This window comes from Penaeus japonicus, unplaced genomic scaffold (assembly GCF_977035675.1).
Source record: "Penaeus japonicus unplaced genomic scaffold, GWHDUDI00000001_assembly GWHDUDI00000021, whole genome shotgun sequence".
NCBI classification, from domain to species: Eukaryota; Metazoa; Arthropoda; class Malacostraca; order Decapoda; family Penaeidae; genus Penaeus; species Penaeus japonicus.
The window spans coordinates 21,099,368-21,111,867 of record NW_028234423.1 but is presented as its reverse complement, the minus strand read 5'-3'; the positions used below and the strand labels follow the sequence as shown (position 1 = coordinate 21,111,867).

The 12,500-nt window shown below is 38.5% G+C and overlaps 3 protein-coding genes and 1 long non-coding RNA gene across 6 annotated transcripts in view; 3 read left to right on the top strand and 1 right to left on the bottom strand.

Annotated features, from left to right (window-relative positions):
* The window catches only part of LOC122266840 (uncharacterized), an 11,155-nt gene extending 6,212 nt beyond the window's left edge, over positions 1-4,943 (top strand). The window contains exons 1-3 of one of the 2 annotated variants that reach the window (XM_086548807.1): positions 3,814-3,914; positions 4,377-4,767; positions 4,866-4,943. In XM_086548807.1, coding sequence (XP_086404933.1) covers positions 4,501-4,767; positions 4,866-4,880 — 282 coding nt within the window. In that variant the 5' untranslated portion in view covers positions 3,814-3,914; positions 4,377-4,500 and the 3' untranslated portion in view covers positions 4,881-4,943. Of the gene's footprint in view, positions 1-3,813; positions 3,915-4,376; positions 4,768-4,865 lie in introns of those variants that run through there. The other variant, XM_086548805.1, reaches the window with a different exon arrangement.
* On the top strand, positions 298-1,617 carry LOC122266842 (uncharacterized). The gene is made up of 3 exons (XM_086548810.1): positions 298-416; positions 878-1,253; positions 1,435-1,617. Exons 2-3 carry the CDS (start codon positions 999-1,001, stop codon positions 1,489-1,491), a joined length of 312 nt encoding a protein of 103 aa, XP_086404936.1. The 5' UTR covers positions 298-416; positions 878-998; the 3' UTR covers positions 1,492-1,617.
* A 2,116-nt stretch (positions 4,944-7,059) lies between the features above and the next one.
* LOC147469498 (uncharacterized) lies at positions 7,060-8,939 on the bottom strand. The gene is made up of 3 exons (XR_015191996.1): positions 8,745-8,939; positions 8,526-8,563; positions 7,060-8,177 (listed from the first exon to the last, which is right to left on the bottom strand). It is a non-coding gene; the product is annotated as an uncharacterized LOC147469498 (long non-coding RNA).
* Positions 8,940-10,876: 1,937 nt separating this feature from the next.
* On the top strand, positions 10,877-12,042 carry LOC122266838 (uncharacterized). 2 transcript variants are annotated; one of them, XM_086548809.1, is made up of 4 exons: positions 10,877-10,982; positions 11,460-11,665; positions 11,711-11,859; positions 11,959-12,042. In XM_086548809.1, the coding sequence occupies exons 2-4, from the start codon at positions 11,581-11,583 to the stop codon at positions 12,013-12,015; spliced, it is 291 nt and encodes a 96-aa protein (XP_086404935.1). In that variant the 5' UTR covers positions 10,877-10,982; positions 11,460-11,580; the 3' UTR covers positions 12,016-12,042. The 2 variants fall into 2 exon arrangements, with proteins under 2 accessions (XP_086404935.1, XP_086404934.1); XM_086548808.1 differs by having other exon boundaries at positions 10,883-10,982; positions 11,460-11,859.
* Positions 12,043-12,500: the final 458 nt, after the last annotated feature.

The following is a 12,500-nucleotide window of genomic DNA, read 5'->3' as shown; positions in this document are numbered from 1 at the left end:
GCAAATATCCTTCCGTCCCCTTCTGCTCTTGCTCGGGTGTCAGGCGAGACAAGCGCTAATCAGTGGATCCCTAGTACTGACTCCGCGCCTCCCCAATCCTTACTCCCTCCCTGCTATCCTTTATTATCTTTCCCTCTGCTTTTAAGTTATTTCTCTGTTGCCATGCCTCCTTCGCGGAAGACGTGGAGCTCCAAGTTGTTCCATCGGCACGTTCAGGGGATTCCCGCTACTGTATGTTTGGTCACGTGACTTGTGTTCGCAGAAAGAAGATCAAAGTTTACTTCCTGGCGGACAGACAGACGTGTGTGTGTTAGGGGGCGGGGGAGGGGTATCACTGTTAGAGAATCATGGGTATATAATGGCTTCAGTTCACCACCAGAAGACACAAACCTGCAAGCAACTCTCCTGCAAAGATGGTAAGACCAGTCCATTTGATCCTTTGTTATACTTTCTTGACGATCTTCAGAAGCAGATTTAGCTGTTTAGTTTATCTCACTTCCAATATATTTATGACTGCCAACTTTTTGGTCAACAACATTTCTAATGCAATTTTATTATAAAGCTTCCTTATATATGTGTAGTTAATTCCTTAATGAGAGCCATTCATTGGACATTTTAACAGTGGAAAAATAACTAGAATTAATTAGGTAATTCTCATATGAATAGACACAAATGCAGAAGAAATGTATTAAAGTCCAATTTCAGAAACTTTCAGATTGACATGGTTAATGTAAGTTGGATACTTTTCTGAGTTTACACCGTCCATTTCATGAGAATAAGCTCCAAGTTAGAGTTTGCTAGATGATTCTTTCTCAAAAAGTTTTGAGGAAATCCCCGTCAAGGGATTTTACTGATCGACGCGCGTCTTCCCAAACAGAAGGGACAGACTCTGGCGCTGGTGCTGGCCCTCGCGCTGCTGGTGCCGGCCTCTCGGGCCCGTCGCCACGGGGGAGGCGGAGGAGGAGGAGGCTTCGGCCTTGGAGGAGGAGGTGGAAACCATGGCGGGGGAAACGGAGGGCACCACGGTGGAGGAGGCAATGGAGGACACCATGGTGGAGGTGGAAGCCACGGAGGAGGAAATCACAACGGAGGAACTGGCGGCGGCTTTGGAGGAGGAGCTGGTGGAGGACATACCGGAGGTGGAGGATTCGGAGGCGGCGGAGGACTTGGAGGCGGATCCGGAGGGGGATTCGGAGGCGGTGGTGGAACAGGAGGCGGTGTCGGCGGGGGATTCGGAGGCGGCTTTGGACGCTGTGAGTTTAAAGTAAACGTTGTGTACTGTGCACTACCCATAAAGATAGCGGAACATAGAAACATAGAAGAAATGATTAAGTATGCAAAGGGAGAATCTAAATACCAATTTTCTCTAATCTCATTTCTTTCATTACACACTTTTGAAAAAAAAACTAATTCTTTTTTCTTTTCTTTTACCAGGATTTCCCGATCCAGACAGCACTTCCACGCGTTTTGTTCAACATCAGTCAAATGTAACTGGTAATAAATAATACGCTTGAGCTACTATTTGCTCTTTTTATCCACACAAGATATTTATTGAAATACCGATAGATAATGGTGTGTGTATCTATTTCTGAATGCATTAAAGAAGTAGGATACGTTTCCACTGTGTATCATATTCATTAATATTATTAACATATGTGTGTGTATGTGTGTATACATATGATATATATATATATATATATATATATATATATATATATATATATATATATATATATATATATATATCTATGCACAAGTCGAGCAAGCGTGACAAACTTCCTACCTGGTCAAGGAGAAGCTGACTTACTTATATTATTGAGTTATAATGTTTTAGTAATATTGAGGTAATACGTTATCAAAAAACGTTACCCACAAAGAGCGAACTCAGGCCCCGGGGCTACTCATGGACTTGGCCCCTTGTTCGCTACTGAAACGCAATGTGTTATGATACGTATTTGATTATTAAATGGTTGTAAATGTAAATATGATGCAACTATGAATCGTAATGATGATATTCATTACGGAGATTTTCTAGAAATATATCTGCAAGTGTCGATGATAAATGACCAAATAACTTTATTTTCTTGGGCCCTTTGCTAGACGTGCCACTATCTACCCTTGTGTGTGTGTATGTACGTCCAAATTTACTTCTTGTAAATCAAAGCCTCTATTTCTGGCCAAATATCACCCACCCTAAGAAAAGGGCCTACACATTCTTTCGAAAATGTGGGTGACAAAAATTTGGTTCCATTTTCTAAAGGACTCCTCCCAAAATTCACCTAAGACAAAGACACAGACACACATAAACGTTGTTTAGGGTTCGTCACACACATGTGTTAAGGAGTATTTAATATTCAAAAGAAAACGTAAATGATATAAGTCTAGCTGTCTACTCACTGTTGTAAAGAGCGAAAGTTGACGCTTAGCCATATCTCATAATTTGCAGTAACTTTCCATACTGTTTGAATAAACTGTAGATAGTATAATGTTATATTCTTATTTTTATTATTATTTTTTGTTTTTCAAAACTATATAAACGAAGTCTACATATCAAATGCCCCTGTACCTTCCACATGGGTAAGTGGTACATATATTCCTTTGTATTTATTACATTGGAACTATCAGGCCCGTTGAATATGTATAGCACCTTGTGCATAGGGTACATCATGCACTGATGAACCATTATTGACAAACAGACACGCATTATTTACATGTACTCCCTCTTATATATTCCCTCTCTCTCTTTCTGTCTATCTTTATTTCTCTCCATCTCTGATTCCTGTATATGCTTCCTATATTGCTATCTCTCTCTTTATACGTATATCTATATCTATATCTCTCTCTCTATATATATATATATATATATACATATTTATACATATATACATATATATACATATATATATATATATATATATATATATACATATATATATGTATATATATATATTTAAAAACAAACAAACAAACAAACACCTATATATTCTTACTCTCTCTCTCTCTCTCTCTCTCTCTCTCTATATATATATATATATAGATAAATATTTATATATATACATATATACATACATATATACATATATATATAGACATAGATATAAATAATTGCATATATATGTATATATATATATATACATATATATACATATATATATATATATATATATATATACACAATCAAACAAACAAACACACACATACAGTCATTCACTTACTCTCTGTCTCTGCTTCCTTCTTTTCTAGTTCTTCCTCGCCCCGCTGCCCTTCGCAGGCTCACGTCCATGTCAAAGATTAAGTTTGCATTCTTTTTTCTTATTTTATTTTTCCTCCCGAGGAATTGAACGTTTCTCGGACTCCCTTATCCTATGATAAGGGAGGCGACATCTGGATCTGTCTGTCTGGCTGTGTGTGTGTCTGCGTGTGTTGGTGACTTCGTGGAAATGACGAGAAATGTTACACCGAATGCTTTGTTTGATGAGCAAATATCCTTCCGTTCCCTTCTGCTCTTGCTCGGGTGTCAGGCGAGACAAGCTCAGAAGTTCGAAACAGGTGATCCCTAATATTGACTCCGCGTCCGTCTCCAAACTCCTTACGCCCTTCCTGTCATTCTTTATTCCATCTTTCCCTCTGCTTTTATTTTCATTCTCTGTCGCCATGCTTACAACGCGGAAGACGTGGAGCTCCAAGTTGTTCCATCGGCACGTTCAGGGGATTCCCGCTACTGTATGTTTGGTCACGTGACTTAGTGTTCGCAGAAAGATGAACCGCGTTTACTTCCAGACGGACAGACAGACGTGTGTGTGTGTGTGTTATGGGGCGGGGGAGGGTATCACTGTTAGAGAATCATGGGTATATAATGGCTTTAGTTCACGACCAGAAGACACAAACCTGCAAGCAACTCTCCTGTGAAGATGGTAAGACCAGACAGTTTGATCCTTTGTATCTTATTCTTGGCGACATTAATCTTCAGAAACAGAGTCATCTGCTTAATTTATCTTAGTTCCCATATATTCATGACTGCCAACTTTTTGTCAATACCATTTCCATTGCAATTTCATTATAAAGGTTCCTTATACATGTGTAGTTGATTCCTTAATGAGAGCCATTCATTGGACATTTTAACAGTGAAAAAAAGAATAACTAGAATTAATTAGGTTATTCTCATATGAATAGACACAAATGAAAAAGAAATGTATTAGAGTCCAATTTCAGAAACTTTCAGACTGACATGGTTAATGTAGGTTGGATAATTTTCCATTACATGAGAACTCGTGAATAAGCTCCAAGTTAGAGTTTGCCAGATGATTCTTCCTGAAAAAGTTTTGAGAAATCTCCATCAAGGGATTTTACTGATCGACGCGCGTCTTCCCAAACAGAAGGGACAGACTCTGGCGCTGGTGCTGGCCCTCGCGCTGCTGGTGCCGGCCTCTCGGGCCCGTCGCCACGGGGGAGGAGGAGGAGGAGGCTTCGGCCTTGGAGGAGGAGGTGGGGGAGGAGGCAATGGAGGACACCACGGAGGTGGTAACGGAGGACACCACGGTGGAGGAGGCAATGGAGGACACCACGGTGGAGGTGGAAGCCACGGAGGAGGAAATCACAACGGAGGAACTGGTAGCGGCTTTGGAGGAGGAGCTGGTGGAGGACATACCGGAGGCGGAGGATTCGGAGGCGGCGGAGGACTTGGAGGCGGATCCGGAGGGGGATTCGGAGGCGGCGGTGGAACTGGAGGCGGTGTCGGCGGGGGATTCGGAGGCGGCTCTGGACGCTGTGAGTATAAAGTAAACGTAATTTTCTCCAATCTCATTTCCTTCGTTACACACTTCTGGAAAAAAAAAATCTCATTCTTTTTTCCTTTCTTTTACCAGGAATTCCCGAAATAGACAGCACATCCACGCGGCTTGTTCAACATCAGACAACTGGTAATAAATAATACGTCTGAGCTACTATTTAGTCTTTTTATCCACACAAGATATTTATTGAAATACCGATAGATAATGGTGTGTGTATCTATTTCTGAATGCATAAAAGAAGTAGGATACACTTCAATATAACACAACACATACACATATATGTGTGTGTGTGTCCATACACCAATATTATTCATTCAAAATGTTATTTTTCATCAAATACTCATACCCTTTTTCCCAAGAAAAGGGTCTATACATTTTCTCGAAAATACGGCGACCAAATAAATCGGTCCTAATTTTTAAGAATCCCAGAATATTCTCGGAGAAACATGTATGTTTTTAAGAGCAGCTGATACTTCAGATAGAGCGTAACTGGTGCAAGTCTAATCATCTACCCACCGTTGCAAAGAGAAAAGTATATGATTCTTTTTCTCATAATGAAATTATCAGGTCTTATGCCTCTGTGTAGGTTGGTAACAATAGTACAAAAAAAACATATTCAAAAATGATGCAAAAAATATGCCTGACGCCTACCAAATTTTATAAAGGTAATCAACTACTACCACCACATACATATAAATGATTTATTTGTATTCTCCCCGTCTTTCATTTACTCTCTTAAGAGCTCATGTGTATCATTGCTTCCTTACATTTGCTCCCTCTTTCTCTCTCTCCCCCTCACTTATTTATCACTCTTTTCCTCTACCTTCTTTTTTCTGTCTCGCCCCACCGCCTTTCTCAGGCTCACGTCCATGTCAAAGACTTTACAGTTTACATTTTCTTTCTGATTTTGCTTTCCTCCCGGGAAGTCAACATATCCTGAATTTCCTTGTCCTTTGATTAGGCAAGGTGATGTCTGGATCGGTCTGTCTGGCTGTGTGTCTTGCGTCTGTGTGCAGTTTCTGGAAATCACGGGAGCTGTTACACCGAATGCTTTGTCTGATGAGCAAATATCCTTCCGTTCCCTTCTGCTCTTGCTCGGGTGTCAGGCGAGACAAGCTCAGAAGTTCGAAACAGATGATCCCTAATATTGACTCCGCGTCCGTCTCCACACTCCTTACGCCCTTCCTGTCATTCTTTATTCCATCTTTCCCTCTGCACTTTTTTTCATTCTTTGTCGCTATGCCTCCTTCGTGGAAGAGGTGGAGCTCCAAGTTGTCCCCTTGGCACGTTCAGGGGATTCCCGCTACTGTATGTTTGGTCACGTGACTTAGTGTTCGCAGAAAGAAGATCAGACAGACACATTAGTCCATTTGATTCTGTTTCATTTTCTTGACGATATTAAACCAATTCCACATAGACGATTTCTTGCTTTGCTTTCATCATTTGAGAAAATCATAAGAAACTGTAAGATTTACTGTGCCACGGAAAGGTGGCTGAGGTAATGAGGAGAGATTCTGAAGTGAATTATGGGATAAAATCTTTGAATTACATTAAGAGGCTGAATTTCATTAGACATGATGATTATTTCATCCTGTCTGCAATCTAATATTCAGCTCAAATAAATTGAAAAAAAAATATATAAGATGACTGAAAACTAATAATCATTAAGTACTTTGAGATGGATTGCTATGAATATGATCTTACGAAGAGTGATATCTGTAGCTGGTGTGCAGGACGAAAGAATTTGCTTGAGGACAGCTTGGCTGCTCGACGTAGACTGATGCTCTTGGCTGACTGATCCCGATCATGAGCAGATGGCTTGCATTAATGTTATCTCTATCTTGTAGTTACAACACTCTAGTAAAAATCGATCAATCTCTCTCTCTCTCTCTCTCTCTCTCTCTCTCTCTCTCTCTCTCTATATATATATATATATATATATATATATATATATATATATGTATATATATATTATATATATATATATATAGATAAATATATATATATATATAATTATATATATATATATATATATATATATATATATATATATATATAAATGTGTATATATATATATATATATATATATATATATATATATATATATATATATATATGTAGATATTTATGCGTGTGTTATATTTACAAATAAAACCATAAAACACGTCACCCTCTCTAGATGATACTAAAATCTTACATGAAATATGAAGAACGCAACAGTTCATCTATGATGCCATGATAATCAACTATCAACGATATATAAGAGAGCAAAGCCCTATATTTCCATTCCATTATTTTGTAATATCTGCCTTCAAGAGTACGCAGAAAATCTGGTGTTCTACCCACCATTACAAGAAGTAAACATCGAATTTGTCTTAACTAGTTTTTTGCAATGGCATTTTTAACACAACGTAACTATATGTAATATGTGAAAAATATTATTGATATGTAACATATGTTGAATATCATTTTTGGTTTTATAATAATCAACTATTCAATCTTCAATGTATACCAATTTACGTGTAATAAAAAAACAAAACAAAATGTCATTTGCATATTAGTATATTTGGCAGAAGTAAACAAACACTTTTGTTGCGGAGATCAAAGTCGGTGAAAATTTGTTGCTCATTTTCCTGAAAAAAAAAAAATTATTACCGTAGTTCATCAAAACTGAAAGCAATATTCATGGCACATTAACCGAGGGTTAGGGAGAAATAAGTACCCTTTATAGGAAAGCCAAAAAGTGGGATTATGAACACAGCTGGCTTCTGCGTCGAAATTTCTACGAAAGGTTTTGCCGGTATATATGTAGTTACATTGTGGTTATTATTAGACTTATTATTATCATAATTATTGTTCTTGTTATCATAATCATTGTAACCATTATTACCATTATTATCATTGCTATCATGATTATGATAATCGTTATCGATATTATAATTATTATCATCATCATTAATACAATTATGGTTTTCATTATTTTCTAAATTAACAAAAAAAAAAAAAAAAAAAAAAAGAAGTGAAAACTCAATATTACATGAATTGAATGTGAAACGTTACCGTCAGCACTACGTCGTTCGCCTAATCCATCTTCACCTATTCACTTCCGTCACTTCATCCTCCCCAAACCCAATTCCGCCAAATCTACCTCCGTCCTGTACACCCATGTCGACCTCCGCCAAACGCACCTCCGCTAAATCCATCTCCGCTAAATCCATCTCTGCTAAATCCATCTCCGCTAAATCCTCTTTGCGATGGTCCAGCTTCGCCACGTATGCCTCGGAATGCAAATGGAGAATATCCAAGGCCATCAAACCGGCCTCCATCTCCATCCATGAGAAAGGCGGCGACGAAGCAGAGAGTCAGGAAGGTGAACGAAACACGAATCTGCACGAAAGGGAGAGTTGGGGTCAGTAGGTACGGTACACTTTATCTATGTTTTCATTTTATTTTATTTGCATGTTTCTTTTCTCTCTCTCTCTCTCTCTTTTCTTTATTATTATTATTATTATTATTTTTTTTTTTTTACACAGAACACAGAAAATCATTTGATGTTTCCATTGACTTTAGTGCTGCTATATAAATGATATATACCGAAATGATATCTGATTTTGGGTTTATTAGTAGGAATATTCTTTCCAGGTATGTAACGATATCTTCCATCGACCTTCCCATATATGCTTCTCTGCTTACATTCAGTGAGAAAATAATACGAAACTGCAAGATCTACTGTACCATGATAACCGGAAGGCGGGAGAGGAACAAGAGAGGCTCTGAAAAGAATTAAGCGAATGAAAAAAAAAGAAAAATGCACACACACACGTACTTTAAGTATTCCCTTTATATATTCCGATGTGTTGGCTTTACTATTTAACATTACATAATTCATAACAGAGTGGAACACAACCGATTTCCCATCAAGAAACTAATAACCGGAATCAGATATGAGCTTACCTTTCGAGGGAATGTTTCATAAACTGGTTTGCAGAAGGAAATGATCTGCGTGTGGTTAGGTTGGCTCCTTCTCACAGATTGAGGCTTCTGGCCGAGTGATCGGGATTATGACCAGATGCCTCGCTTTAATTAACTTCATCTTTGCGTTGTAATTGCATATCATTAAGGCAAGTGCGCGTTTTGGTGATATTGAGGTAATACGTTATCAAAAAAGAAAAGAGCCCACCAGGGACTGCAGAGTGTCTCATCAATAACCACAAAGAGCGAACTCTGGCCCCGGGGCTACTCATGGACTTGGCCCCTTGTTCGCTACTGAAACGCAATATGATATGATATACGTGTTTGATTATTGAATGGTCGTAAATGAAAATTGGATGCAACTATGAATCACGATGATGATATTCATTAAGGATATTTTCCAGAAATATATCTGCAAGCATGGCGATAATAAATGCCGAAATAACTTTATTTTCTTGTGCCCTTTGCTAGACATGCCACCGTCTACCCTTGAGCGTGTGTATATGTACGTCCAAATTTACTTCTTGTAAATCAAAGCCTCTATTTCTGGCCAAATATCACACACCCCAAGAAAAGGGCCTACATATTCTTTAAAAAATGTGGGTGACAAAAATTTGGTTCCATTTTCTAAAGGACTCCTCCCAAAATTCACCTAAGACAAAGACGCAGACACACATAAACGTTGTTTAGGGTTCGTCACACATATGTGTTAAGGATTATCTAATATTCAAAAGAAAGCGTAAATGATACAAGTCTAGCTGTCTACTCACTGTAGTAAAGAGCGAAAGTTGACGCTTATTGTTATCTCATAATTTGCAGTAACTTTCTACATACTGTTTGAATAAAATAATATAATGTTATATTCTTATTTTTTTATTAGCTTAAAAAAAAAACTATATAAACGGAGTCTACATATCAAATGCTCCTGTACCTTCCACATGGGTCAATGGTACATATATTCCTTTGTATTTCTTACACTGGAATTATCAGGTCCGTTGAATATGTATAGCACCTTGTGCATACTGTATATCATGCACTGATGACCATTATTTACATGTACTCCCTCTTATATATTACCTCTCTCTCTTTCTGTCTATCTATATTTCTCTCCATCTCTGTCTCCTGTATATGCTTCCTATATTGCTCTCTCTCTCTCTCTCTTTATACGTATATATATATATATATATATATATATATATATATATATATATATATATATATATATACATATATATACATATATATACATATATATACATATATATATATATATATATATATATATATATGTATGTATATACACACACAATCAAACAAACGAACACACGCATATATATACTCTCTCTCTCTCTCTCTCTCTCTCTCTCTCTCTCTCTATATATATATATATATATTATATATATATATATATATATACATATATATTTATTTATATACATATAAATATATATATATATATATATATATATATATATATATATATATATATATATATATATATACACACACATATATACCCATTCACTTACTCTGTCTCTGCTCCCTTCTTTTCTAGTTCTGCCTCGCCCCGCTGCCCTTCGCAGGCTCACGTCCATGCAAAGATTAAATTTACATTCTTTTTTCTTATTTTATTTTTCCTCCCGAGGAATTGAACGTTTCTCGGACTTCCTTATCCTATGAATATGCAAGGCGACATCTGGATCTGTCTGTCTGGCTGTGTGTGTGTCTGCGTGTGTTGGTGACTTCGTGGAAATGACGAGAAATGTTACACCGAATGCTTTGTTTGATGAGCAAATATCCTTCTGTTCCCCTCTGCTCTTGCTCGGGTGTCAGACGAGACAAGCTCAGAAGTTCGAAACAGATGATCCCTAATATTGACTCCGCGTCTCCACACTCTTTACGCCCTCCCTGTCATTCTTTATTCCATCTTTCCCTCTGCTTTTATTTTCATTCTCTGTCGCCATGCTTACAACGCGGAAGACGTGGAACTCCAAGTTGTTCCATCGGCACGTTCAGGGGATTCCCGCTACTGTATGTTTGGTCACGTGACTTAGTGTTCGCAGAAAGAAGATCAAAGTTTACTTCCAGGCGGACAGACAGACGTGTGTGTGTATGTTATGGGGCTGGGGAGGGGTATCACTGTTAGAGAATCATGGGTATATAATGGCTTCAGTTCACTACCAAAGGACACAACCTGCAAGCAGCTCTCCTGCAAAGATGGTAAGACCAGTCCAGTTGATCCTTTGTATCTCATTTTTAACGATATTAATCTTTAGAAGCAGATGTATCTGTTTAGTTTATCTCAGTTCCCATATATTCATGACTGCCAACTTTTTGTCAGTACCATTTCCAATGCAATTTCATTATAAAGCTTCCTTATACATATGTAGTTGACTTCTTAATGAGAGCCATTCATTGGACATTTTAACAATGAAAAAATAAATAGAATTAATTAGGTAATTCTCATATGAATAGACACGAATAAAAAGAAATTTATTAAAGCCCAATTACAGAAAAAAAATTCAGATTGACATGGTTAATGTAAGTTGGATAATTTTCCGATTTTACACCGTCCATTACATGAGAACTCGTGAATAAGCTCCAAGTTAGAGTTTGCCAGATGATTCTTCCTGAAAAAGTTTTGAGGAAATCCCCGTCAAAGGGATTTTACTGATCGACGCGCGTCTTCCCAAACAGAAGGGACAGACTCTGGCGCTGGTGCTGGCCCTCGCGCTGCTGGTGCCGGCCTCTCGGGCCCGTCGCCACGGGGGAGGGGGGGGAGGAGGAGGCTTCGGCCTTGGAGGAGGAGGTGGAAACCATGGCGGGGGAAACGGAGGGCACCACGGAGGTGGTAACGGAGGGCACCACGGTGGAGGAGGCAATGGAGGACACCATGGTGGAGGTGGAAGCCACGGAGGAGGAAATCACAACGGAGGAACTGGCAGCGGCTTTGGAGGAGGAGCTGGTGGAGGACATACCGGAGGTGGAGGATTCGGAGGCGGCGGAGGACTTGGAGGCGGATCCGGAGGGGGATTCGGAGGCGGTGGTGGAAGTGGAGGCGGTGTCGGCGGGGGATTCGGAGGCGGCTTTGGACGCTGTGAGTATAAAGTAAACGTAGTTTTCTCCAATCTCATTTCCTTCGTTACACACTTTTGGAAAAAAAAAATCTCATCCCTTTTTTTCTTTCGTTTACCAGGAATTCCCGATCCAGACAGCACTTCCACGCGGCTTGTTCAACATCAGTCAAATGTAACTGGTAATAAATAATACGCCTGAGCTACTATTTGGTCTTTTTATCCATACAGGATATTTATTCAAATACTTATCGATAATGGTGTGTATATCTATTTCTGAATGCATAAAAGAAGTAGGATATACTTCAATATAACACAACACACGCACATATATGTGTGTGTCCATACGCCGATATTATTTGTGGCCAAAGCATTATTTTTTATCAAATACTCATACCCTTTTTCCCAAGAAAAGGGTCTATACATTTTTTCGGAAATACGGCGACCAAATAAATCGGTCCTAATTTTTAAGAATCCCAGACTATTCTCGGAGAGACATGTATGTTATTAGGAGCAGCTGATACTTCAGATAGAGCGTAACTGGTGCCAGTCTAATCATCTACCCACCGTTGCAAAGAGAAAAAGTATATGATTCTTTTTCTTACGATGAAATTATCAGGTCTTATGCCTCTGTGTAGGTTGGTAACAATAGTACAAAAAACAT

What these genes read in the sequence shown, in the direction of transcription:
- LOC122266842 (XM_086548810.1), top strand. Translation starts at nt 999, where the DNA reads ATGGCGGGGGAAACGGAGGGCACCACGGTGGAGGAGGCAATGGAGGAC. An exon ending in CGGAGGCGGCTTTGGACGCT is followed by an intron (nt 1,254 to 1,434) that starts GTGAGTTTAAAG and finishes TTCTTTTACCAG; the next exon opens with GATTTCCCGATCCAGACAGC.
- LOC122266838 (XM_086548808.1), top strand. Translation starts at nt 11,581, where the DNA reads ATGGCGGGGGAAACGGAGGGCACCACGGAGGTGGTAACGGAGGGCACC. An exon ending in CGGAGGCGGCTTTGGACGCT is followed by an intron (nt 11,860 to 11,958) that starts GTGAGTATAAAG and finishes TTCGTTTACCAG; the next exon opens with GAATTCCCGATCCAGACAGC.